This window comes from Rhipicephalus microplus, chromosome 10, assembly GCF_043290135.1.
Source record: "Rhipicephalus microplus isolate Deutch F79 chromosome 10, USDA_Rmic, whole genome shotgun sequence".
Classification (NCBI taxonomy): Eukaryota; Metazoa; Arthropoda; class Arachnida; order Ixodida; family Ixodidae; genus Rhipicephalus; species Rhipicephalus microplus.
In genome coordinates, this window is record NC_134709.1 from 87,345,977 (window position 1) to 87,372,901 (window position 26,925).

General features: G+C 45.5%; 1 protein-coding gene across 1 annotated transcript in view; it reads right to left on the bottom strand.

The window, feature by feature from the left end:
- Positions 1–26,925, bottom strand: part of LOC142774318 (chitinase-3-like protein 1) — an 85,232-nt gene that overhangs the window by 16,194 nt on the left and 42,113 nt on the right. Inside the window, exons 7-10 of the mRNA XM_075874712.1 lie at positions 16,579–16,673; positions 10,859–10,970; positions 9,767–9,928; positions 6,364–6,477 (exon numbers count right to left, since the gene is read on the bottom strand). Of these exons, the coding sequence (XP_075730827.1) occupies positions 6,364–6,477; positions 9,767–9,928; positions 10,859–10,970; positions 16,579–16,673 (483 nt within the window). The remainder of the gene's footprint in view (positions 1–6,363; positions 6,478–9,766; positions 9,929–10,858; positions 10,971–16,578; positions 16,674–26,925) is intronic.

A 26,925-nucleotide genomic window follows, 5' to 3' on the forward strand; every position in this document is an offset into this window, starting at 1 on the left:
CCTCCACTACGGCGTCTCTCACAATCATATGGTGGTTTTGGGACGTTAAACCCTACATATCACTCAATTAATCAATCAACCTCACATTTTGCTAGCCTAGCGTCGCTGTGCGCAGCGTGCCCACTCACGCAAGAGAGACTCGCGTTCCATTCTGACCCTGCCGTTCACTCCAAAGAGAAAATGTGTGTTCCAATGGTAGGTTCTCTTTGGTTGCCCTCCGCCAGAGCGGAGTGCTCCGGCGCAGAGTTCATCGGTCACTCCAAATTCATCAATTGATGACACCATGATACATTATTTTTGGATGGCACACAAATTAAGCCTAGCTTATATAACTTCGCTGTTGAAATATCATCACCCGGAAGAAAACGTTAACCAGTGAAGCTGAAACATGCAGTTTCTGTTTTTATCGCTTGGTTAATCTGAAAGACTCATCGAAGCCTTCGTAAATTGTCGGCTAACCTGTACAGAAATCATAATAGCGTTTGCTAACCCGTGTGTTCCTTCCTTCGTGTTTAGGGGACCAATAGCGAGCCCGGGGATTAGCGCCCAATTTCGGCGTCACCTTCTTTTACCCACTGACAACTTGCTTTACAAATAGCAAGTGTTGAGTAGTATGGAGCGTTTCATTTATGTGGCACATGCTTGTTAGCAGTGTTTGTGTACATGTGACGTAATATTTTCGATTTCGCCTCGCGCCATGCAGCTTCGCTCTAGAGAAGTACCTAACAGCTCTCCATGCTGTAGACTAGACTGTGCATGTCCATTCGCTTATGGTGCGTCAAATGTTCATGCATGGTGCCTATCGAACGAACAAACTGCCGAATGACAATACAAGATACTGTTCCTGCTTCAAGGGGCACTAAAGTCAAATAACAATTTACATCAGTGTGAAAACTCAATGTATGACAATATCTAAAACGAAAATAATATCAACAACAGTGCCCTACTTACCGGTAAATTAAAGTAAATGCACAAAAACACAAACGCCGCAGTAGGACATTTTCAAAATGATCCCGACGACGTTAGACGCACTGCCTACTAGTAATCCATCTAACTGCACTAAATAAAGAAACTTCCGTGCATTAAGAGATGCAATTAAATGCTGCGTGTGTTTCTGTTTGATTCATGCAAAAAAGAATTGCCGGACGCTACTATGGGGGTTCTATAGTGGTTCAAACATTCAATTTTCGCGTGGTTAAACGGAATGGTGCCATCTAGCGGGGCGCAGTTTTTTTTTCATTTCATTTAATTTAATATTCTTAAAGACCCGTGAGGGAATATTACATAAGGGGTGGGTAATTATAAAGACAAAACATAGAAGCCAGAGATTTAACATAGAAAGTGCTTATTGATATTTTCTATGAACAATGATGGGCAGGGAATGGTTGCGATTTCACTGGGAAGGCCGTTCCAGTCTGGTGCGGTAGGTGGAAAAAACGAGGCAGAAAAAGTAGAAGTCCGGGAACGTGGCCGAGCAACTTGAAGCAAATGGCTCGTGCGGTGAGATATGCGTGTTGCGGGAACGATATAAGGTGGAGCATGCAAAGGACTATGAAAAAGGTTGTGAAAATATGACAGACTGGTAATACTGTCACAATGCAGAAACAGCAGCAGTTAAATACAGGCAATACGACGGCGAAGTTCTAGATCTGGTAAACCAGATTCTGCTTTCAATCCAGATACGCTGACAGTGGAAGAGTGTGAACAGTGAATAAATCTAGCGGCCCGATTTGGAAGCGATTCGATGGCATGTGTAAGATAAGATTGTCGAGAGTTACAAATTGGCGATGCGTATTCTCGTTTAGGTCGAACGATGGATTTGTATGCTTGTAATTTTACGTGTTGTGGAGTGGGGCGTAAATGGCGTTTAAGGAAACCCAGTGTTTTATTTGCAGATGGAATGATATTAGTGACGTGTATGTTCAATGAAAGATCGCTACAAAGAGTGACGCCCAAATACTTGTATGACGGAACATTTTCTAGCGTGATGGCATTAAGTGCGTACGGATACACAAGCGGCATGCGGCGGTGATGGAATGAAACGACTTTACATTTACTCGGGTTAAGTTCCATGAGCCAGCGCTCACACCATTCCTGGAGGCAGTTTAGGTTGGCCTGTAAGGATGACTGTTTTGATGTGAGATTGTGAGCAAACAGGCGGGTTTTACAGGTTAGGTTTGAAGGCAAGTCATTTATGTATATAAGGAATAAAAGGGGACCAAGAAGAGAACTCTGGGGTACGCCAGACGTTACTGGAAGAGGATTAGAGGTACGGTTGTTGATGTTAACAGACTGGGAGCGGTGTGTAAGGAATTCTTTGATCCAATTTAGTATGTTCGGGTGAAGATTTAACTGGGAAAGTTTTAGTAACAGTCGAGAAGGGGGTACTTTGTCGAACGCTTAGGAAAAACCTAAGAATACGGCATCGGTTTGTAAGTTACAGTCCAGGTTAGTATAATATCATGAACAAATAAGGCCAGTTGCGTTTCACAAGAAAAACCTCTGCGGAACCCTTGTTGTGCTGGATGAAAAAAGCTGTTTGAATCAAGAAAGTCTATGACATGCGTGTAGATGACATGTTCCATGATTTTACAGGTCACGCTGGTAAATATATGGGACGATAGTTTGATGACGAGTTTTTGTTACCCGATTTGAAAATTGGAACGACCTTCCCGTTCTTCCAGTCATCTGGTAGGCGTTCTGTTAAAAGTGACCGTGAGAAGAGCAAGCATAGAAAAGATGCACAAACATATTTTGTATTCTTAAGGAATTCGGAGTTGATTTCGTCAATACCAGAACAGGGGGAAATTTTTAATTTGTCGATTAAGCACATAATTCTATTAGCAGTGAACGATACCGGTGGCATAGCACATTCTATAATAGTAGGTGGTATTGTAAATGACACGTTACTTTCTTTGGTAAACACGGATTAGAAAGCGGTGTTGAAGATGTTAGCGCATTGATCATCGATGAATACGAGACCCGATTCACTAGTAAGAGTAATTGGGGCATTATGCGGGGAGCTCAAAACCTGCCAAAAATTTTTTTGGTTATTAGTCAGCATGCTTGGTAAGTCAACGTTGAAAAAATAATTCTTTGCGTCTTGAACTGCGCATAAATAAGCTTTTTCAGCTGTGTAGTATTTCTGCCACTTTTGCATGTGTCTTTTTGCTAATCTAAACAGGCATTTTTTCTTGTTTTCTAATCTTTTCAGAGCTTTAGAGAACCATGGCTTTTGGCAAGTTTGCGCGGAAGCGGGATTTCGGAATAAACCTGTCAGTCCATTCATTGACCTTGTCCTTAAACAGTGTCCAGTTTTTTTTCGACAGACCAGGAAAAGAAAGTAGTTTCTAAACTGGATAAGAATGTGATAAACGCCAAATTTATTGCTTCATAATTCCCCTTGCCCTACAGCCGAATGGTTTTCTAGGTGTTTTGACGAATTAACGGTTTAAATGCTAATTCGGTATGGATGACCTTATGGTCACTTATTTGGGGAGATAAGTAATTGAGACCATGCCATTGGGGTGACTGGTTAGTATTAAGTCCAAAATATTTTCACACTCTCGTGTTAAGCGTGTTGGTGCAGCTACCATTTGTGAAAGATTAAAATTTAAGCAAACGTCGCCTTGTGCCTGTGACGGCATGGTTTGGTTAAGCCAGTTATTACCCGAAAAATTAAAATCGCTGAACAAAACTACGGGGGCGTTGGGATACTTTTTTCTAATTTCGTTTAAGACGTCGTTAAGGTTATTAGAAAAGTCAGGACAGCTGTTCGGGGGCCTGTAGCAGACGCCAAGTAATACTGACTGGGGCTTAGCAGAACAAAGAATCCAAACCATTTCAAGGTCAGATGACAGATAAACTGACGAGCAGCTTATTTTTAGTTTGTGGCAATAAGAACTCCTCCTCCCTTCTTATCTTTTCGATCCTTCCGAAATAGCTGAAAATTAGGCAAACCGGCCAAGACCTCTTGATCAGAGACGCTGTCATTTAACCATGTTTCGGTTAATATAAGAAAGCCGCTGTTGGATGACAAGTAGTAGTAGTAAACAACTTTATTAAGGCAGCTGACGGTTTCCTAAGTGGCGAGGGCTGTCAGGCCATGCCTGGTCGCCACCTCGACAAAGCCAGATTCGAAATATGTTCGCGCTTCGAAATGATACTTCTAATGTTAGTGAAGATCACGGAAAACGAAAAAGCGTACTTGGGGACAATTTGGGGGGAGGTTGGCCTTGGTCGAGGACGGGATGATTGCTATTTTAATTCTTTCACAGACTGCGATGTCTCGTCAAAGACGTAGCGTTTAGTTCCGATAAAGAGGGTTTTGAAGCGCATTGTGAAAGCTGTTGACTTAGTTCTTGCAAAAGCAATCAGATGTTTGCGCGCATGACGTACGGCAGGGGAGAAGTCCTTGCCCACGCTGAAGCCTGTGTCCTTGAATTTGCGGCCGTTGGAAAGGATGTTATTTTGTCTTGGATGATTGAAACTTTACAATTATGGCTCGAATGCGGTTTTCTAAGAAGAGCCCGAGGCGGTGCGCACGTTCAATTTCTGAGGGAGGAATTGTTAGTTGGAGTGTGTCACAGCAGTGACGGACAATTATTTCTTCCGAGTCCGAATACGTTTCAGTTTTAGTAGTATCCCGAATGCCATAAAATATAAGATTGTTACGTCTCGAACGGTTCTCACTGTCATCTACACGGCATTCGAGATTACAGATCTTGTAAGTCATTTCGTTTGTGAGTGTCTTTAGGTCAACCAGCTCTGTGCGCATGGATGAAAGGGCAGTGCAATGTTTTTCAAGGTAAGTGATGCGTTTGCACAAATCCGTTATCGTTACGTCCGTCGTTTTTAGTTGGTTTTTAATTTCCTGCATGTCGGAAATAAGCTTATTCTGTCCAGTGAATAGCTTCTGCAATTCAGTAAGCAAGTCTTCACCAGTGGGAGGCCCAAGGTTAGTTTCGACATCCGCTGCCAAAAGCAAAAAAGAGCGTGTGACCTGCGCACAATCAACAATAATCACAACACAGCACCGTGGGCCCGGCAACTGAACTAAAAAATAATTACTTGATTTCTTAGCAAGAAAAGCACTTCTGTTACTGACCTGCATGATGAAGGCAAACGGATTAGGCTGCGCGTTCGCACAGCTACCAAGCCCACAATGCGGCGCGGACAGGGGCGGTTGTTTTGTAGTCGTGGCTGCAGATGATGTCTGTCTTGATGGGGTAGGCCACGTGTGGTCGAGGCACAGCTACCTAGCTACCGAGTCCAAGTGTGGTGGCCTCGGTAGCTATGCGAACACGCAGCCTAATCTGTTTGCCTTCATCATGCAGATACTCACCATGCCTTCAATGTTGTTCCTGTTGTTTCTCATGCGTGGCTTCATCGGACCGTCAACAATTCCCGCCCCCTTCCATAGCGGCACTTCAAACTTGAATCCCGCTACTATCGCACCGGATTCAGCAATAGCGCCGCCACTGCAAACCTTGAGCCTCGACCAAACGTGGACTACCCAATCAACACAGACATCATCTGCAGCCACGACTACAAAACAACCGCCCCTGTCCGCGCCGCATTGTGGGCTCGGTACTACACGGCCTCGCACCACACGTGGACTCGAGGCCACACGTGGACTCGGTTGAAGCAAAAGCGTCTGCAATCTCAAAGTCAATGGCGGGAAATCGATCAATGGCCGTTTCTGCTGCTGTGACTCCCGCTGCTTTCGGGCTGCTGCTACTAGTGCAGTAAAGCTGGGCAACGTTGTGCACGGCAAACGTGACGTGAGATGGTCCAGTCTGTCTGCTTTTTAAGGCGGGTAATTTGAAGTGCGCTAACCTGATACGGAGCATTAAAACGTGGTTTTATTTCAAAATAGGCACTTCCTTGGCACAAAAGTAACACTACGAGGTTTGTGAACCGCAGTTTCAACAATCAACGTCGACCTAATAGTTGACTTTAGTGTCCCTTTAATAAATGTGTACTTCACGTATGACACATTTCCTTTACTCGCATGCTTGCTTTAACGTATTCCGCCTTTCTATGATATGTCCGATAACTTGTTTCAATCGTGCGTATATATCAATTCTATTTAATGCAAAGGTGCCTCCCTTCTTTTTGGTTGACGAAAACCTACTTGTTCACAAAAATCTCCATTAGCAGGTCGATGGCCATTTTGCTTTCTGTATGTCATGGAAAAAATTGGGGTGGACTCTGCGTGCCGTTCTCTTGACTATGTCCCTGTTTCCGGCATTATTGACTGGTTTAAGACATTTCCAGTTACTAAGAAGGTTCGAACATAAAATGTAAACGAACTCTCAAATCTAATAAAGAGAATGAGTTGATTGGATCGATCAGCCTTACCTTTTCAGCGATGGTCTCCTCGGTGTCGTAGGCGACCCATGTTGTGCCGCTGCGCGCGTAGTAGCCTTTGGCCGAGTCATCGTACTGCACGTCGTTCCAGTTGCGCCTGCAGATCTGCGTAGAACCAGGTTTAATAAACATACGCGAATGCCGATGCATTCCCATTGCGGTGCGCACGAGTGCAGGGACTGCGAAGTGCTTCGAAGAAGGCGCGCGGCTGCTTACCCCGGTTATATCAACATTGCAATATGAGCTACGCTGCTTAGAGCAGTCTTTACTTCTCTAGGGAAAAAATAATCTAAAACATGAATTGATGACGGGACACACAAAACCAGATTTATTTTGGTTAAGTTGTTTATATAATTGCTACAGTTCAGTCCACCTATACCCCAATATTGAACTGTGTGATCACATTATGAAAACATTTACGGATATAGCCAAAATATAAAGTTTTCTTAATGGCATTGAAAGATTCATTATAAGGGCATAATTAAAATGTTTGGCCTGTCTCCTTGATTAACTGCACTTAGAATTTATTGGTGAACATCACCAAAGGGCCCCCTGCAGTCTCGTGCTTTGGGCTACTTCACTGTTTTGCACCTTGTATCAACAGGTTATGTAATACTAAACTGAGTAATTCATTTATTGACTGATACATTTATTGATTGTATAAAGCACGTCATTGAGGGTGACTGCGGTTTAATTTTGACCACATCAAGTTCTTTTCACGCGGACTTATATCTGATGGCACGACTACTCTTTTGGTTTCACTCTTATCAAAAGTAACCAGTCATTTTCAGCCTACGATGCGCTACATATAACAATAGTAAAGACATTTTCACTTCACAGCCACCATAGTTATTCATAAATAGTTTACTGAATTTCAATATAAAAAAAGGTTTAAATCAGGGAGACACGATCTTTCCAACGCTATTCCTCATGGTTCAGGGTTACGAGTTAATTACCTTAGTAACCTTCGATTCGCCGACGGCATTCCATTCAGTAACTCGGGGAATGGAGCTCAACTCACAATTACCAAGTTTCGCAAAAAAAGCCGAACGGTAGGTTTGAAAGTATATGTGTAAAACTAAAGTAGTATGCAAGCAGTGTCGGAGGAGAAGGGCACTTTGTGAAAGGTATACAGGGAAGCACTGGATGTGCTAAAGAATAACGTGAATTTAGAGCAGGGAGTAACTGCGGAGCCGAACCATCAAACTGAAGTAACTGCAAGAATAAGAATAGCATATTGAGCACATTTTGTAGTCATTCTCAAATCATGAAGGACAATTTAATACTAACCTACAAGAGGAAGGTATATAACAGTTTCGTTTTACCGCTACGTAAACCTAAGAAGCAGAGACTCCGGGACGTTTACATACTGAGTCGAACTTTAAGTGAGGACGGCGCAGTAAGCAATGAAAAGGACAATGATAGGTGACACCTCTTAAGGGACGAGAACAGAGCGGAGTGGGTCACGCAAAAAATGAGTGTGGGGAACACCTTAGCCGAAATCATGAAGTATGAAGTAGTAAATGAACAGGGACAGGGCATTCAACGCGTATAGGCAAAATGAGCGCTAGTCATTAAGATTAACAAACTGGACTTTAAGAGAATGCAAACGAATGAAAGGAAGAGAGAACGTTGGTGGGCAGACGAGATTAAGATTTGCGGATATAACGTGGTCGCAGCAAGCACAAGACTTACTTGATTGGTGGAACATGGGAACTACAGCTTTGAACTGTAGTAGACGCAGTCAAGATTGTGATGATGGTTATAAAATAAAACAACCCTGACTGGGTATTGAGTCCGCGCCCTTAATATTATCGACACAACGCCTCAACTTCGAAGCGACGACGGTGGTTTGCTTTACTAGATTCATTAATTCACTGAGCATATCTAATTTGCTCCCTAATGGTCACGGAGATCACAAGTACAAGCAATTTTCACACAATCACGAACCGTTGTGCTTGTTTTTGATATAAAAGTGGACAAAAAGAGGCGGACGAACTGTAGTGCGAAAGGGAGGTTGCATTCAGTATGGAGTGATTGGGTATCTGCTGAAGGCCACACAAGTGACGGACACACCGAGTTTCGACAGCTGAGAAAGGCACAAATTATCACTTGCTTTTCGTATCACTAAGAAAACAAATTTAGTTTGTATAAGTATATTATTTCGGCTCCATGCTGAATAAACAATTTATAGTCACAAAAAGCTGGCAGGTACTTCGCGTCAAATTGATTGATTGATTTGTGGGGTTTAACGTCCCAAAACCACCATTTGATTATGAGAGACGCCGTAGTGGAGGGCTCCGGAAATTTTGACCACCTGGGGTTCTTTAACGTGCACCCAAATCGCGTCAAATTCACAACCACACAAAAGAAGAAAACACATATGCAGCACGGGCGTAAATTAGAAAAGTCACGTAAGACACATCCGAGGGGCAGCGCTGCTATAAGTTGTGCCATCGTAAGCTCCGACGCCACCAGCTTTCATAGCGTCTGCTAGGAATGTGTCATTTGTCAATGAAAACCAACTGCATTGTAATCTAAAGCAATAAAAGACATTAGAAAGAAGTCTGAGAACCTCGAACTGAACCATCGCGCGGCAAAATACAGAAAAGGTTAATGTTTTGGCATTTTGGTATCTCAGAGATGTTTCAGTAGTGTAGTTATGTAATGAAACTTAGAAACCACATCTCCTGCGTCATTTTTACTGGTAATGGTAGCCATACATGCAAATGTTTTCTCTCTTTTAATTGCATGCAGTTCACTTATTTCTATTTGATACAAGAATTCGAACACATGAATTACTGTGCCAGCAGCCAAAGGCTGGTATAAGTTCAAATTCAAAATAAATGTATAGCAGCACTGCAGCTACAAACTCGTGTGTTTATTCGTTTCATAGTGTTAAACCTTTAAAAAAGAAAACTAGCGGAGAAGATGAACTCAAAACTAAATAAAACGAAAACAGTGTGGTCTACATAGATACAATATATGTTGTGTAATACTTGTAAAGGTTATTTATACCTTATTATTTGGGATTTAATGTTTCGAAACCCTGATACGATCATGAGGGACGCCGTAGGGGAGGATTCCTGAAATTTCGACCACTTGAGGTTCTTTAACGTGCACCTAAATTGAAGTACGTAGGCCTCAAGCATTTCCACCTTTATGGAAAATGGAGCCGCCGCGGCCGGAATTCGATCCCGCGATCTCAGGGTCAGTAGTAGAGTGCCGGGGCAAAGTTTGTAATTGTTTGCGCGCAGGTGTTCAAGAGAATACTTACTAGTTCTGCACTCATTCACACCGCTTTAAAAGGCGTCGGATGGCACTTTGTTTGCTTTGATGTCTGCATCACTCGAAGCGTTTGAACGAGTACCTGATTAGTGAGAAAAACACTTGCCTCAGAGTAGGAAGCTTCCCTGGCGTGCGTCGCCGAGGCTCCGAGTCCGTGGTGGGCAGAGTCACGAAGAGTGAACTGGTTGCCGCCCAAGGCCAAGGTGAAGCAGACGCGAGACTTCCGTGATCGTGCGGCCAGCTTGGCCAGTTTCTTCACTGCGCTGTCCTGAATGCGTCCAAAGTGGATTCATATAAATGCAACGGGGAAGTGAAGCGCTGGGAAAATAACGTTTCCTAAGCAAGATGGAAAAGTTGCGGGGGAGCTGGTGCACATTGATTGTGGCTAACAGCGCGAAAACGCAGACATAGAATGCAAGTGTACACAACACAGAGCGTGTTACGTCCGCTTGACGATGCTTTGATGCACAGTGTATACCTTTTGGTTGAATTCAAAAGCCGGCTCAGCTACGAGGTGTTTTGTTAGTGTGTTGTACATGGTGCCTGTTTGTCAATAAAATTTCAGCTCAAAGTCAGGGCTGTGCCATGTCCGCTTCTTGTCTATGTCTTTACGAGGCCTGTGTCCCTGCACGGACATCTCATTGCACCCATATGCCCAGACCACGCAGGGCTGAGGTACCGGCCCTTCGGTTCGCACAACGAATCTGAGTGCCCAGATCCCGCGAAGCACGGAGGGCCTCTCATTTCTCCCATGTACTGATGGCGGGCTGCCTTTTCAGGAGAAGATCGGCAAGGCAGCCAAAAAGAATGTGGTGAATGTGGTCTGGAGTGGTGGGTGACTCTCCACAAAATGTGCACATTGAACAAATGGGGCAGAAGGGGGATATCAGCCTCAATTCCCACAGCCGCTAGCAATAGTTCTTCTTGGAGGATTCGAGATAATTTTTTGACAGTCAATTCAGGATGCAATAAGTACAGATACTGAAATGACTACATTATCACTTGGGAATGTGGCACACCACCTTTCAAAGCCAGGCAGTGTAATTATTTTCTTGCGGAAAACCCTGCTGCGTTCCTATGAAAACATAAAGATGTACGTCAGCAAGCTTTGTGGCATCTTCTACGCCGCAAGACATGCGTGTCACGTGATAATCCTCGGGCCTTACGCTAACCACATAATTGATAATGTGAGGCGTACCAGGAACTCGCCGTAGCTGCTGTTATCGTACTTGCTGTAAGGATTGGTCATCGTGGTATAGTCGTCCGTGTGAAGCAGGGGGAATGTTTTGAAACTCGCGATGTCTGCCATCCTGCATCAGGGGAAACATCAAGTAGTGGTTCTGCTGTAATGAAGATATTCATTCACATTGTCCCACCATAATAGCTCACCTGGGATACAATAATTATGCATATACTTATGCATAATGTACAAGATGTCTCTAGATACAGGCGTGGTGCCAAAGGATTGAAAAACAGCAAACGTGGTCCCTGTGTGTAAGGCAGGAAGCAAAAAAAAAAAAACATGGACAAAACTATCGTTCTATATTCTTAATTTTAACTTGTTGCAAATTATGACAGCACATTATTTATAGAGCGTTGTTCAAAAATATTTTCAAGCGAGTCATTTTTTCGCCCACACTCATTATGAATTTCGGCAAGGTCGTTCATGCATAACAAAACTAACTGAATTTCATCAAGACATAGTGGTTCCATTTGACCGTAACAATATTGTTGATGCACTGGTTTCCACAAGACATTTGACACAGTACCACATAATATGTTGGATAATAAACTTGGTTCTTTAAAAAATATTGGTATGTTGCGAACCTGGCTCTAGAATTACTTTAGTCGTGAACAGTGTGTTGTCCTGAATTTTAAAAAAGTCTTCATCTGTAAACATGACTTCAGGCATGCGACAAAGCAGTGCTTTGGGTCAGCTTTTGTTCTTGGTTTATATAAATGATATACTGAATGACATAAAATCTTGCATAAAACTACTCGCGGTAACTTGCGTCATTTACCTACAATACTTCACACGCAAACACTGAATTATTGCAAGATGGCTTAAACACAAAAGCATGTTGGTGCTCCACATGGAGTATGTGCTTTAATGTCTCGAAGTGCAACCACGCCAGCTTTGAAAAAAAAAAACACTTCAGAAATCCAGCACACATACAGTATCGATGGCGAGACCGCAAAAAAAGACAGCTTGGCCTAAAGAGCGAAGCAATGGATGCGATAGCAACAAATTTGAACGTTTTACGGTGCAAGGCTAGCATTTCTAGGAGCAATATTTAATTTAGTAAACGTGCGCTTGCTATGTAACTAAGTTTTCTACGGAGCACACAGAGTAGATGAGCAGAACAAGGCTAGTGCGCAGTGACGGCGTTGATGAGAAGCGCCTCCTGTGGGCAACGCATGCTGGTACTAAGGGCTTTAGACTTCATGCCCGGCTGCGGCGGCTGCATTTTCGATGGAGGCGGAAATGCTGAGGCCTGTGTGCTCAGATTTGGGTGCACGTTAAAGAACCACAGGTGGTCGAAATTTCTGAAGCCCTCCACTACGGCGTCTTTCATAATCGTATGGTGGTTTTGGGATGTTAAACCATACATATCTATCAATAAAACAAATTGCCGCCATCTACAATTAAGTATACGTATACATCTGTGGTTACGTATACGTACCATATACGTAAGGCACACCAATGCGTGTATTGGCTGATAATCGCAATGCCGACTTATTGCTGCGTCCCCTGCTGCACATAGAAAGGAACTCGAAATGCTGAAGAGAGAGAGAGAATTATTTTAACAGAGAGCCGGAGAAATTTGCCTGGCTTTTCATCTGACATGCTACTCCAGGTACCAGATGATGACTTTGATATATACAGTGATAAAGAAATGAAAGAAAAAAAATGTAAGCATTGTCCTTTGTTACTTTTTTGAGCTGACAACATTTGCAGCATGTGGTCTGGCTACTTCTCTCGAAAGACGTCTTTCCGTTCACCTTTCTAAGCAAATAAGACGTGCAATAACATTTGTACTTGTGTTTCCACCAATTGCTGCACGCCGAAGCAAGGCAGCCCCGCCGGGTTGATCTAGTGGCTAAGGCACTCGGCTGCTGACCCGCAGGTCACGAATTAAATCCCGGCTGCAGCGGCTGCGTTTTCGATGGAGGCGAAAATGCTGTAGGCCCGTGTGCTTACGTTTGGGTGCACGTTAAAGAACGCCAGGTGATCGAAATTTGCGGAGGGCTTCAGTATGGCGTCTCCCATAATTATATGGTAATTTCGGGACGTTAAACCCCACATATCAATCGAACAACCCAAGCAAGACAGTTTTTTAAACGTCTTCGCTAGCAGGCGTAGTACCAAGTGAAGGCGGCTCGTACGCTTCTCGCAGAAGCCACCTTTACGCGACGAGGATTATCGCGAATAATTGCGTGGGCTGGCATTTCGAGCACATCAAATTAAAAAAAACGTGTGCAGTCTTGCGCCAGTGATCCCACTAAACAGTAGCTTGTCCCACTCCAGAATAGAAAACTAAACAACATAAAACACAGATGCTTTAGCACCGTTGCTTGCGGCTTAGAATGAACCCATAATGCACACTTGCTTCAAATTCAGCATGCACCGTTACGGAAACGTAATAAACAAAACGGCACATTCAACTAAATGCAGGCACGAGCGATTAGGCGCGATAAAGCTCTGCGTGAAGGTGGCTTCTGAGTGTAACGTACGAGTCGCCTTCATGCGGTGAACGGCTGCTTGCGAAAACACTGCAATAACTGCCTTAATTCGGCATGCAGTGATTTGTGGGAACACAAGTACAATGCACGTCTTTCTTGCTTAGAAAGGCGAACGCAGACACGTGTTTCGGAAGCCGGAACACATGCTGGAAATCTTTTCAGCTTGAAAAAATAACTAGGGGCAAAGTTTACGGCTTACCGTTTTTTTTTTCTTTCAGCATTCTGAGTTTCTCTATATGTGCAGCAAGAGACAAAGCAATACGCCAGCATCAACCAATACACGCCTTGCGTATACGTAAACACAAGCACAAAATGTGCTTACTGCACCGCGCTGAGCCTCTAATATGGTGGTTAGGCACACGACGGCCGACAGATGGCAGCAAAATTGCGTAAGGTTTAGACGTCGTGTGTCGCCGCTGGTGGTAGTTTATGTGTAGAGCGCATCTATATGTGGACGACCGCGTGAGCTACACTGTTGGCACCGGTTTTTTCGTGTTGAAAGTGCACCCACCGTAGAAGCTCCCGCCTGCTGGTGGGGGCAAGAGCTACGCGCTGATCGTTGCCGCGATAGCGTGGCAACCATAAGCGCCCCCTTCTCTCACTTTTGTTCGCTCATGAGATAAGCGCGCACGCAGGCGACCCCTGCCGGAAAAGCGATGTTCGCTCGGCAAAAAGACGAGACTAGCGCATCCTTTCTCTTTATATATATATATATATATATATATATATATATATATATATATATATATATATATATATATATATATGTGTGTGTGTGTGTGTGTGTGTGTGTGTGTGTGTGTGTGTGTGTGTGTGTGTGTGTGTGTGTGTGTGTGAATGACGGTGGTGGCAGCGGTCACGGCAAAAATTAGCCGAGACTGTCCATATAAGTGCTATCGCAATAAACAGTATCAGAGTGTAACTACTTAGGAATTTACTTAACGGAACCACTACATTGGATTAGAAGATTAGGCACATAGACCGTATGATCTCACAGGCTAGCAGAAAGTTGTTTTTTATTCACCGAAACTCATTGTGCAACAAAAGAGGGAAATGAGACCATTTACTTCCTACATGCAAGATGAATACGTGACGATGCTTGTGTTATCTGGGACCTGGCTCAAAAGTATCTTGCAGAAACAAAGAAAAGGTTTTAAATCAGGCAGCCTGATTCGTCAGAAATAACTACGACCCATTCGCAAGTATCTCAGAAATGAAGGCCACATTAGGCTGGGCAACTCTACAGTCTAGAAGACGGAAACTTCGATTAAGACATTTGCATAGCATATATTATCACCAAACAGAAACTAATAAGTGGAATTGCATATTAGCTCCAACATATCGCTCTAATAGACGCCAATACTAAAATAAAATAGAATACTCATTCAAAGCCACTAGTTTTGTCAATTTCTTCTTTTTAAAAACAATTAGAGAGTAGCATGACCTTCCAGAAGATATATAGTAAACTTGAGGGACAATGGTGCTTTTTTTCGTTGTTATATAGCATGTGTATTTCACCTTTTGTACCTGTTTGCTATGTGTCATATCGCACTAAAATTTCATTTGCGTACTGCGATTGTTACATGTTATCAAGATTATATTTTTTATTATGTTATTGTGTATTATCACAGACATTTCATTAACTGTACTGACTTTGTATATACATCCCCCTGCAGTAATGCCAATATGGCATTGCAGAAAATATGTAAATAAATACATCTGCATCCATTGCGAAGTTTTAGCCTGAGACAATAGTGATATGACAGATGGCAAAAAAAATGTTTGCTCAAACACCTCTCCAATTCAGTAAGTAGGGCTGTTTTTTCCAGGGACACTAGAGCAGTTACCAACAAATCACCAGCGCTAATTTTAATTTCCAATCTGAAGTTCTTCACAAAAACGCGCTTAGACATCTAGCATGCTACGCCGACAACAAACGGCCCAGCTATGATGAAGATGGAGGATGAAATAAGTTTAATTGTTTATTCACAACAACAACAAAGTTGCGAGGATGACCAGGCAAAAAAGCTGCATTGAGCAGCTTGAGGGGAACCTGGCCACCTCATACACTGGGCAGCTTCACAGCGGTCACAAAAACATGGTAAACATCATGAATGAACTAACTTAAAAAAACACAAAAACAGTAAACATCGATGGTCGGTAAAGTAAATATCCTTCGAAGAAGGTGTCGCTACAGTAGCCTAAGTCGGTGAACTCACTCGACTGACTCAGACTCACTCAAACTCAAATGTAGCCGTGAGTCTGAGACTGATTGAGCCTGGGTGAGTAATATTTTGGTCCAAGTAGGTCAAGTCGCAGATACGCGTTCACGTCACTCTCTTCCTCACCCGCAGCAGCCGCCGGCTCCTCCGCCCGCCCTCAAAGCACTTCTCTCTCACTTCACCCTCTTTACCGGCCGTGACGATCGACCGCACGTCGACTGGAAACACCTTCGGCTCGTTTATTTACGATAAAGCTTACACGAAACCTAACCCAACTCTCGTATCTTTGCGTTTAAAACAAACGTTTCCTGATATAAACGCAACACCGAGTTTCGCTTCAAACCGTTCATCCAGCACCCGCGTCGACACCCGTTTCAACTCGGTCAACGCCGTGAGCACCGCTGCTGCTTCGCATCCCACCAGGGTTCCCTTCGGGGAGATGGTTCATAGTTTTTAGGGGCGAGGCTCCTTATAGTCTAACTTTGTGACTAGTCACGCGTAACAGAGAGCAGACGCGAACTAAAAGAAGGCAAAATAATATGATCATTTCTCATTTCATTTTTTAGATGGTGTTACTCTGCCGCTACTCTCCGAAATGTCGCTACTCTCCGATTGGCAGCTGCGCACGTTTTGCCGACGAGTGCCTCTCTCAGTCAACTGGATAGTCACCATACGTGGTGGATCGTTGGTGGATCATGGACGGAGCAGACCGGTGGGTGCGTTGAAAACGCTTGAGCTCGTTTTCCTTGGCTCGTGTCTCGTCGGTGTTACCCGCGTGCCGTCTACATTCTTGAACGCGATCAGACGCATGGACGCATGCACAGACAGACGGACATATGGGGGGGGGATGAATAGACGGACGCTTTGCCCGTCTCTTCATTACTCACTCTATGGATATGCTGTGATTTTTGGGAACGCAATGTTGGCTATCATTCCCACAATCGAAGCTTACCTGAGTAACTTCAGGAGATCTTTCTCCGTTACACTCTGCTTACGGTCGATGCCGATGGTGAGCAGGTAGTTTCTTTTGAATGACTTGCGTAACGCCTGGTAAAGGGAAAAGAAAGCATACATAAATCTTTCCTAACTTCATGATCGCGTGGACTTAATTACATGTAAAAGTTGTACTGAGCCACCACAATGAAACGGCCGCAATTTATTCAGCATCATTTTCCATATCGACTCTTATTTCAGAATTTCCCCTCAGGCTCTTCAGCTGGAGAGGCAGAGGAGACCACCATCGCCATAGCTCTTGCACAATCTGATGCAAAGCACGTCTTCACTGATTCAAAAACTGCTCTGTACAACTATGCCAGGGGCAGGACACAGGCCTCTGCCTGGCAGTTGTTGAACCCCCCCGCCCCCACAATATTTACCGCGAATGGTTGAGCTTCAGTGGGTACCGGTTCATTCAGGGAACGCCGAAAATGAGGCTGCCGATAAATTGGCCCGAGGTATGGTTTGCCGGGCTAAGGAGAGCATCGATTCTGGCTTCTCGAAAGAGCGGTTGCACACTTTCACAGAGCTCACGCAAATACCCCGTTTGAAGCGTTGGATATATCCTCCTCCAAATCCCTCTCTTACGCACTCCTAACAAGTCCTATGGAGACGTCTCCAGACTCGCCATCTTTCTTCCCTTCAGCTGCTGTCCCATTACTGTGGCACTTTCCCGGAATGTTCCCTCTGCGGTGAACCTCACGCCACCCTTTCCCACATCCTATTCGATTGTCCTGCTGATTCTCCCCCGCAGGGACAGCCTGCCATCTCAAACTGGGAGGACTGGGAGGTTCTGTTCTCATCTGTGGACCTGGCGTTGCATCTTGCTGCGTTGACTAGGGCAGCCTGATGTCATCGCGGCGAGAGGCATGGCCATGTAGACGAGGTGTGGCACCGCCCGGAGGTCCAGGGACCCCGGGGGGGTGCAAAATTAACGCACTTGCTAACAATGTTTTTCTGTGCTATTTTAGAAATTATCTGGCGAATCCGGCATAATTTAAGCGAGACTTTAAGCCTCCGCTGCCTTCTGAGTCGTTTTGTACTCTGTGGCGAGTAACGCCGCACAGTTTGTTTAAAAAATTATGCAAACACACATCTACGCCATTTTTAAGTGACACACTATTACAGGGCCGTTAATGTGAGTAGTGAGTCATGAGCCTGTAGCATTCATAATGCCGTCGGCTGGGTAATAATTTATTCATTAAACAGAATGGGTGTTTGCCTTAAGAGATACGTTTTAAATATTATTCATGTTGAGACTGCTTCACGCTTGACCAAATTTACAAATTTGGCATCAACAAACGTCTTTAGTGTCCCGGAATCAATAATGGTTATTTATAAAGACTGGTAGCCTTACTTGCCTAGTTCGCTACGAAAATCTTAATAGGAGATTTTGGCATCTGCCTACTTGCCGATGTCAGCATTTTTATCTCGCAATACCTTATTTCAAACTGCAATCGTAGTAGCACTGCGACACTACAGTAGCCGCGTCGACCAATAAGCGACATGGCTTGCCAGATAAGTCGCAAGCGTTTTACAATTTCAAACCACACATATCGCCCCATCATACGGCCGCACAAGAGCTGCGACGAAATCTGCATGACTCAGCCTTTCTTTATCTACACTTCGTACCGAAAACTCCAACGCCCATTGGCGTTGGCCTTCGTTACTGTCATACAAGATACGAAATAGTGCAATGGGCAATGAAATCACGACAAGAAACGAAGAGCTCGATTCCCTCAACTCCTCCTTTGTAAGGTACCGCTTAGTATCATGGCGAACCGGACAGCCCAAACTCATACTACTAGGAAGTGTTGACAGTACATCCGAAAATAGGAACAGGGGCAGGACAAACTGGCAAGAAGCACCGACATCCAAATGAATTTATTCCTGTGAAAAGTGTAGATATCAAAAATGAGGCATAGGAAATAAAAAAAAGTAGGGTCCGAATTCATTACTGTTACCGAGGCTGCACGCCTCTTTTCAATGGTGGCAGTGATGACAAAAGTTAATCGCGAAATTATTAAATCAAAAGTAAATAATGAAGCTGTATAGCGTATGGGTTCACAGATCCTGCATTGCACTTTGAAATGAATCAATTGATCACCTTTGGACCTTCAAGGACACTTTGATTGCAAGATGACTAGTGCACATGTTCCAGGCATCTACCCTCGTGAGCGATGCGAGAAAGTACAACAAATTCGTGGCTCATCAGCGATTACGCGTAATGTATCAGAATAAATGTGATCTACATTATTGCAAACGACATCTTTCCGCTTGAGCATTTATTGCCAGGAATACTTTTGCGATTGTCAACCACAATCAGCCGCTGTGGCCTCAATTTTTTTTTCATTCAGTTTTCTCATTTTGTGCGTATACACTGTTTCGATGAAATAAATCAGGCTGAAAGGAAGAACCTTTCTGATTCTGTCCCCTCAATTTGTCTATTATTCCATGCGCTATAAAAAATTTTTGAGGAACCACACCAACTTGTCCACGCTTCGAGCATTGGAAACCTCTCTTAGCCCGTTCTGACCTCACAGAATTATATGTGCAAGCATTAAAGAGACCATGAACCACCCCTTGGGCTTGCTGGGAAAACGCATTCATGAGATAGTCGGTGCGGGGATGGGAATCTTAGACTATTAGAAAATAACGGACCATCTCCCCGAATGGAGCCATGAAGGGATGCAAAGAATCAGCGGTGTGCACGCCGGTGACCCGGTTGAAACGGGCGTCGACGCGGTTGCTGTAAGAACGGTTTGAAGCGAAACTCGGTGTAGCCTTTACTCGAACAAACGTTTCTTTGAAAGGCAAGGTGGATTGGGTTTCATGTAAGTTTCGTCGCTGATAAACGAGCTGAAAGAGTGTTTTTAGACGAAGTGTCGTCGCACATTGCAGTGGTGGTGAGGGTGAAGCGAGAGAAGTGTGTTGCGAGCGCGTAGATGAGGAACGCCACCTAGGTGTGTTGGGAGGTGCCGGCAGCTGCTAAGGGTGCGAGACAGAGAGTAACGTCAACGCGCAGCTGCAACTTGACCTACTAGACGTCGTTCCAACAACTGCCGCGGGGGAAACGCGGTGCGGCACGTTGGCACGTATACACGGGCGGACGGCATTACACAGGCTAGTCTGACAGCTGCTTCGCATCTAATACTTTACAGCGACTCTGAGACACGAATGAAGACAGAGCGCGTTGTAAGCTAATATGGATCTTCCCCAACCAGCCCGGTCAAAAACCTTATTGCATTCTAAGACTAACCTAGCAATCGTGCGCAGCAAAGGTAATTTATAGCGGAACGCGAAGTTGCCCTTTTCTCAGGCTTCCTTTTTTATACAAATACCTGTACTTTCTCTCTTCGGAGCTGCCAGCGCCAGCTGTTTGACGTCGAAGAGCAGATAGCATGCTTGGAGAAGTTGAGCGTTTTAAATGCGGAGCATCTTATACCGGTGTCACACGGGCACTTTGAATCGCAATCAGGGTGATCCGGATCGGTTTTCTTGATCGCGATGAACTTTATTGACGCTGCTATACGGCCCACGCTAATCAGGTTCGAGCTTGGGTCAGGCGAAATACACTAAGGGGCACTTGCGTGCCGTAAAAGATGTCACTGACAAAACTCGGCGTGCGATATTTTATTATCGTCATCTATCACAAATATGTTATTTGTGCGAGAACCCCTCGAACATCAAAAACTTTGCGTGACACTGCAAAAGCGATTTCATAAATCCATTATTCGATAGAGCTTTCTTTGCATTTATCTGTATTACTGCACGAGAATCTTAATCTTCACTTTTATTTTTGATGGCTTCGCTCATAGCCGTCCAGTCACAGCGAAACAGCAATGTGGTTGTACGTGCCAGAGTTTCACTTCTCGCGCCTCAATACTCCCAGTCGCTCCTACCCTCGGTCAGTTACTGCGAAGGTCTCTTCATTTGACCACGAAGTGCATGTACGCTGCGACGTAGTCGTAAAGCTGGCGAAACTCATAATCAATTGGTTCGAGGTACTCCAACTGCTCCGACGGTGCGAGAGTTGAACTTGTCGGCTGCTTATCGTGTCCTTCTCCCTTAACTACATGGGGTTAATACGAATCCACTAATATGCAATATTACATCTTTTTTTCCATTGAAACTGTTTAAAGTTTCTTTTAAAATAAATATCTAGCTTTTTATATCTGTTTATACAGGACTATGTTTGGTTTTCTTGTTTCTTTTGTTTTCAACAAGCTCGGCCGGGAGGTGCAGACGACACAAAATTGTGATCTCCCAGCCAGATCACGATGCACGGATTGCGATAGCCTTGATCCTGATAGAACCTGATAGAAATTAAAAGTGACCGTGTAGCAGCACCTTATGCAGATCGTGGTTAATCTGGATTGGCACTGATCGCGATTTTAAACGACCATGTGACACCGGTATTATAGTCGCACCACCTACTCACAAATCCGAACTCGGCGGCGGCGTCTGCAACCCCACTGCCACATGGTAGCGCCTCGCGTCTCATGCCAACTGCCACTCAGGCAGTTGGCAGGCAGCCTACGCAGGCAGCGTCTGCTAGTAAAAACCGACTTCTCACGCTGCACAAGGGATACTAATCCTGATCTCACGTTCACTAGATACGTGCACAACGCAACGTGGACAAGGCTACCAGACACTCTAGGGAGTGACCATCACATAATTCAAATAGAGCTCGAACAGGCTCACCGCTCGCTCAAGACAGGAAAAGCTCGGCTCACGGACTGGATCGCCTACAGGAATGACCTTGATGATGATTCGACTATTGAAGACATTGAAGCCTGGTTAAACAGTATTGTAAGTGTTGCTGACGGACATACCAAAACGATACACCTGAACGAGGACAATCCGGCAGTCGATAATCATCTCCTTCACCTATGGGAAGCTCGAAGATCGCTTATTAAACGATGGCAACGGCAAAAGCTCAACCGCAAGCTGAAGCGCCGCATCGCCGTACTCACTAGACAGACACAGGAGTACGCCGAAAAGCTTGTGAGCCAGAACTGGCGGTCCTTCTGCGACAAACTTCAAGGGACATTGAGCCCAAAGAAGACTTGGCGCATTCTTCAAGCCCTGATCGACGACACCCACACCAAAACTAATCAAAGAAATACAATTCAGCGGCTCATACACAACTATGGGGGCACAGAGCACCAGTTACTCCAAGAACTTCAAGCAAAACTGCGTGGCTCGGTTAACCAGCAAGCTACGTCCATCAACAATTCGATGCCCAGGGAATACCGAGGAGCACCGAACGAAGCACTAGACCAGCCTTTCACGCTGGCAGAGCTACACGCGGCCCTTGCTAAGCTTACACGCAACACGAGCCCAGGAAAAGACGGAGTGACCAATAAGCACCTACGACAGCTACCGCCCCGGGCGTTGACGGCGCTCCTTCGGCACTATAACGACTGCTGGAGGAAGGGCGAGCTACCACAAGCCTGGAAGCACTCAGAGGTGACCATGGTACTCAAGCCAAACAAGCCAATCTCGATTGCGAATCTTCGTCCCATTTCCCTTACATCTTGCGCCGGGAAACTCTTTGAGCACATGGTAAACGAGCGGCTCACCACACATCTCGAAGACAATGGTCACTATCCGAACACCATGTTCGGCTTCCGCCAAATGCTCAGCACACAAGACGTCCTCTTGCAGATAAAGGAAGATATTCTTCTCCGCTTGAGCAAGCACAGTAAGTCATCTGTTCTAGCTTTGGACGTAAAGGGCGCATTTGACAATGTGAGCCACCAAGTCATTCTGGGTAGCCTGGAAGATGTCGGCTGCGGTGCCAAGACATACGCCTATATGCTGGCTTTCATCACCAACCGCACTGCCACTGTAGGTATTGCCAATATCAGGAGCGAGCTTTTTCAACTCCCTAAAAAAGGCACGCCGCAGGGCTCAGTGATATCACCAGTGATTTTCAACTTTGCCCTCCTTAGGCTCCCACGTCTCTTGGACGCTGTCCCTGGGATACTTCTCGCGTTATACGCCGATGATATCAATATGTGGACAAGAGGTTCAAGCACGGGTGAACAGGAGGACCGACTTCAAGAGGCGGTTAACATCACTGAAGGATATATGAAGACCTGTGGCCTCCAATGTGCTCCGGAAAAGTCGGAACTGTTAGTACTTGCGGCACGCACCCGGGGTAGACCACCAAGCTACGACACTCCTGACCCACAAGAGTTTCTACAGGGAGTCCAAATACCACAAGTTGACACGCTTCGAGTCCTTGGACTACACATACATAAAGGTGGGTCTGGCTCCGCTGCCCTACCCCGGCTGCAGAACACTGTGACACAGCTCACCCACCTAATCCGAAGGGTGGCTAATCGGCGCAGTGGCTTCAAAGAGCACGACACCCTAAAAATGGTACAAGCTCTCCTTTACAGCCGCATAACGTACGGAACTCCCTACCTCAACCTGAAGACAGTGGAGAAACAAAAACTTAATCTGCTAATACGAAAGGCTACAAAGCTTGCCCTAGGACTGCCGCCAGCCGCCTCCACTGACCGACTCCTTCGCATGGGAGTTCATAATACGTGGGAAGAACTCACCGAAGCACACCTCATCAACCAGGTTGAGAGACTCAAGCTGTCACTCACAGGGCAAGCCGTCCTTCGTCGCACAGAATATCAGACCACCCTAGAACCCAAAGAAGAACGCAAAGGCAAAATACCGTCACAGCTGCGAGAAAGCCTTGAAATTCAGCAGATCCCTTGGAACATGCATCCTCACCATGACCGAGAAAGGCGGCTAGCCAGGGTTAACATGATCCGGAAAAAACATGGCAATGACCCGCAGGCGCGATACGTGGGCACAGCCAAATATCCGAGACGTAATGCCTACAAGGGCGCGGTACTGGCATCAGCGACTATCCTCGCCAAACGTGCGCAAACAGCTGAAGAGGCTGCTATAGCACTCGCCACCCAGACGAGTGAGGATCCCATCGTGGTCTTTACCGACTCGCAAACAGCGGCACGGAACTACCTGAAAGGCAGGGTCTCCACGGTGGCGATTAGGCTACTAAAGCGCATGGACAATCCTCCTTCCTACACATGCATCGTGTGGATTCCGCGTCATGAAGGTCTCGAGGGAAATGAAGCGGCACTCACCGCAGCCCGCGAATGCGTCAACCGGGCATTCCCATACGAGATCCGAGGCACCTCCCACTCAACAACAGAATCAGAGACAAGAGAAGCCATACCACTAACGTACCATGCATTACTGCAACATTATCGGCTCGAACGCAGGTTATACCCTCCACCACATCCAAAACTCACAAGAGACGAAGGGACTGACTATAGGCGTCTTCAAAGCAACACGTTCATACATGGCGTACTATTGCACTATATGAGGCCAACGTTGCACAGCTACATCTGCCCTCACTGCAAAGTGGCAGACACTCTGGCGCAGCTCCTACTGCAGTGCAAAGTAAGCGTCCCAAGACTACGAGCAGCAGCACCAGATGCGGACCTCCTCAGTGAAGCGTGGGAGGCTGCGATCTCCCAGCCGGACCTGGTCGAGCAGAGTCAACTCGTCGCTCGAACTCGGCGGGCTGTCCAAGCCAGAGGGTTCCTGGAATAAGGGACCCTCCCACCTTCACTATCAAGCTTCTTTCAATAAATGTTTTCTCCCTCTCTCTCACGCTGCACAACTGTTCACTGGCCACCTCGTATGTGTAGGCACTGGATCGCACATCAGCGTTCCACCACTCGTTAACGGCAACGCTTTTCCGTCATTCAATAAAGAATAATAAAGACGAAAAATGAAAGCATATCCCCGGAGTGAATGATGGAGAGTGGGGCGAAGCATCCGTCCGTCCATTTGTTCTTGCTTCCGTCCGTTCATCCGTCCATCGGTGTGAGCGTCCGTGCGTCCATTGCCCCGTCCGTGCGTGCGTCTGTTCGTGCGTCCGCACGTCCATCTGTGCGTCCCTCCCTGCGTTTGTCTATGCATCCGCCCCTGCGTTCGTCCATGCGTCCATCCGTTGGTGCAGCCATCCGTGAGTCCGTCCATGCATCTGTCTGTGTGTCCTTTCCTCCATCTATTCAACACTCCAACTACCACCATCTCGCCTATTTTCATCATATATTCCCGATATCGAAGCACCGCCTTCCAGCGGGCATTCCAAGGACTAAACGAGAGGTGGCACACGCACAAATTCTTACGGCTTGCGCTTCGTGTCTACTTCCCACCTTTAACCACCTCGATTTCATGGTATATACTAGTTCACCGTATTAATGACACTGCGGCCTAACACTCGCTAAACCTTTCTAAAACCAAGGAGGTTACGCCCAGCGAGTATAACGTAGCAACTCTTTCTTGTCAGATAGTGCTCAATGTCCATGCCAAAGGCTGCTAAGGGGAAATGAGAGACGGGTGAATTCGATTTTTATGTAATGCGCACGCTGGGAATTTTGTATTGTTCAACAACGCACAGAAGAAATCTCCCACCGGCACCACCTTGGAGGTCAAAATGTAAGACTGGTTGCACACTACTTCTACTACCACTACGAGGGACGAACGGCTGCCGCTATAAAGAGCTTCGCCCCTAACAAGAAGATATTATTATCCTAACACTGGGTTCTCACGTGCGAAACGCCGTTATGGACGCTACGCGACACATTCGCATTTTCTCACTATCCCTTCGGGGTGGGGGGGGGGGCATTTTTTCTTACACCATGCAGTCAATAGCGCCGTTCGCCGCACGTGGCGTTTTATGTTTTCTGTTTTTTTTAAATCTCATCATATGGTACTCATATCAGTGACGGCGCCAATGTACCGGAAACCGGGTGCTGGTGAATGAACATAAAGTTAGCCCTAGAAGGAACGTAGCTCACATGTGTAAGCATATGCATGTGCTAATTCTGAATAATTAATTCTCTCTCGATTGTGAGCTTGTCAGCGATCAGCCGTTTTGGTATCGCAATTTGATCTTTCAGCGAGATGATCTGTCATTTCACGTCTTCAAGTTTCATCGTTGCCTGGATATGAACGCATGGCCATGGCTGCTGCCTGTAACAATTGAGGTGTCACGTGACTTAGCAGGTCGGTGAATGTCCAATTCCTTGCGTTGCGTAAGAGCATTCTACTATATAAACGAAAAAAAGAAAAGAAAGAGATAAACAAAGAAAAAGAAAGAGAAAGAAGAAACAAAGAAAGTAAGAAAGAAAAGTAGTAAGCTAGGCACGTACCCATCAGCCTTCGCTTCCCACATTTTCGCAATAGGGAAAAAGATCCTGGATTTTTATAGTGTAAATTGTAAAGACATTCGGAGAAAGTCAAGAAAATCTGTGTTATGGATGTGAAAGCCGCGCCATTAACGTCCAACTGCCTGTAGAGTTTCTTGCATATTCACTGTAGGGAACTCTGGCGCTAATGCCTATGGGAGATGCAACTCACGGCGCTTCAGCGTGCATAGTAGTGATGGGTAGTCTACGGATTTTTCTAATCTTCCCACTTCTGGCTGCGTGTGTGTTAGTGTGTCTTGCAGCTGTTTTCTCACGAAACAAAAACTAGCAAATGTTCAGAGCCTGCGCTTCATCCCCTTATTTCTTTAGGCTTACCATTTGAAATCTGGTCACAAAGTTCAATAGGTTTCGTTCTTTCCTTCGAAACAAAACCAATAAATCAATGATATGCGAAGCAGGAATCAAAAATGTTGATATGTCACATTAAGATCAGCACAACATTACGAGGTTGAGGTAAATGAAGCCGTACATGACTTCCGTGTCACGATTATTATGTTAGGATGTGTCGTTTACCTTCGTCATCTACTCGCGTCACGTGATACCAAATTGATAGTATCTGTGGAGCTAGCGAAACGGCCGCGAGCAAGCTATGAGCGTGGCAAGTTGTCATGTTCTTACATGACACGCGTGTAAGGATTATCATGTTTGCACCAGTCATATATTTCGTCATCTATTGACGTCACGTAACCCCAAATTTGGTATATGTGGAGCTAGCAAAACGGTCATGTGTGCATCGTGAAGGGCCCAATATACCCCAGTGTAGCGTTGACGCGCGTGCACTCTGGGCACAGCGACGCTACGTTATCAAAACGCTAGCACTCTTTAGACTGACACCAGGTGCGACCAGCGTCCGACGGCGCGAATACGACATGCTGCATTTCGAGCCGATGTGTTACCCAGGCAACACTGCACCTCCTTCTTTTCGTGGAGACGCGGGCGCTTCGCGAAGTGATCGGACGCGACGCTCATCGGCTCCGTCGATTTTCGGCTGGAACCGTGCTCTCTTCAATGTGGCTGCTCTAAAACTTGTG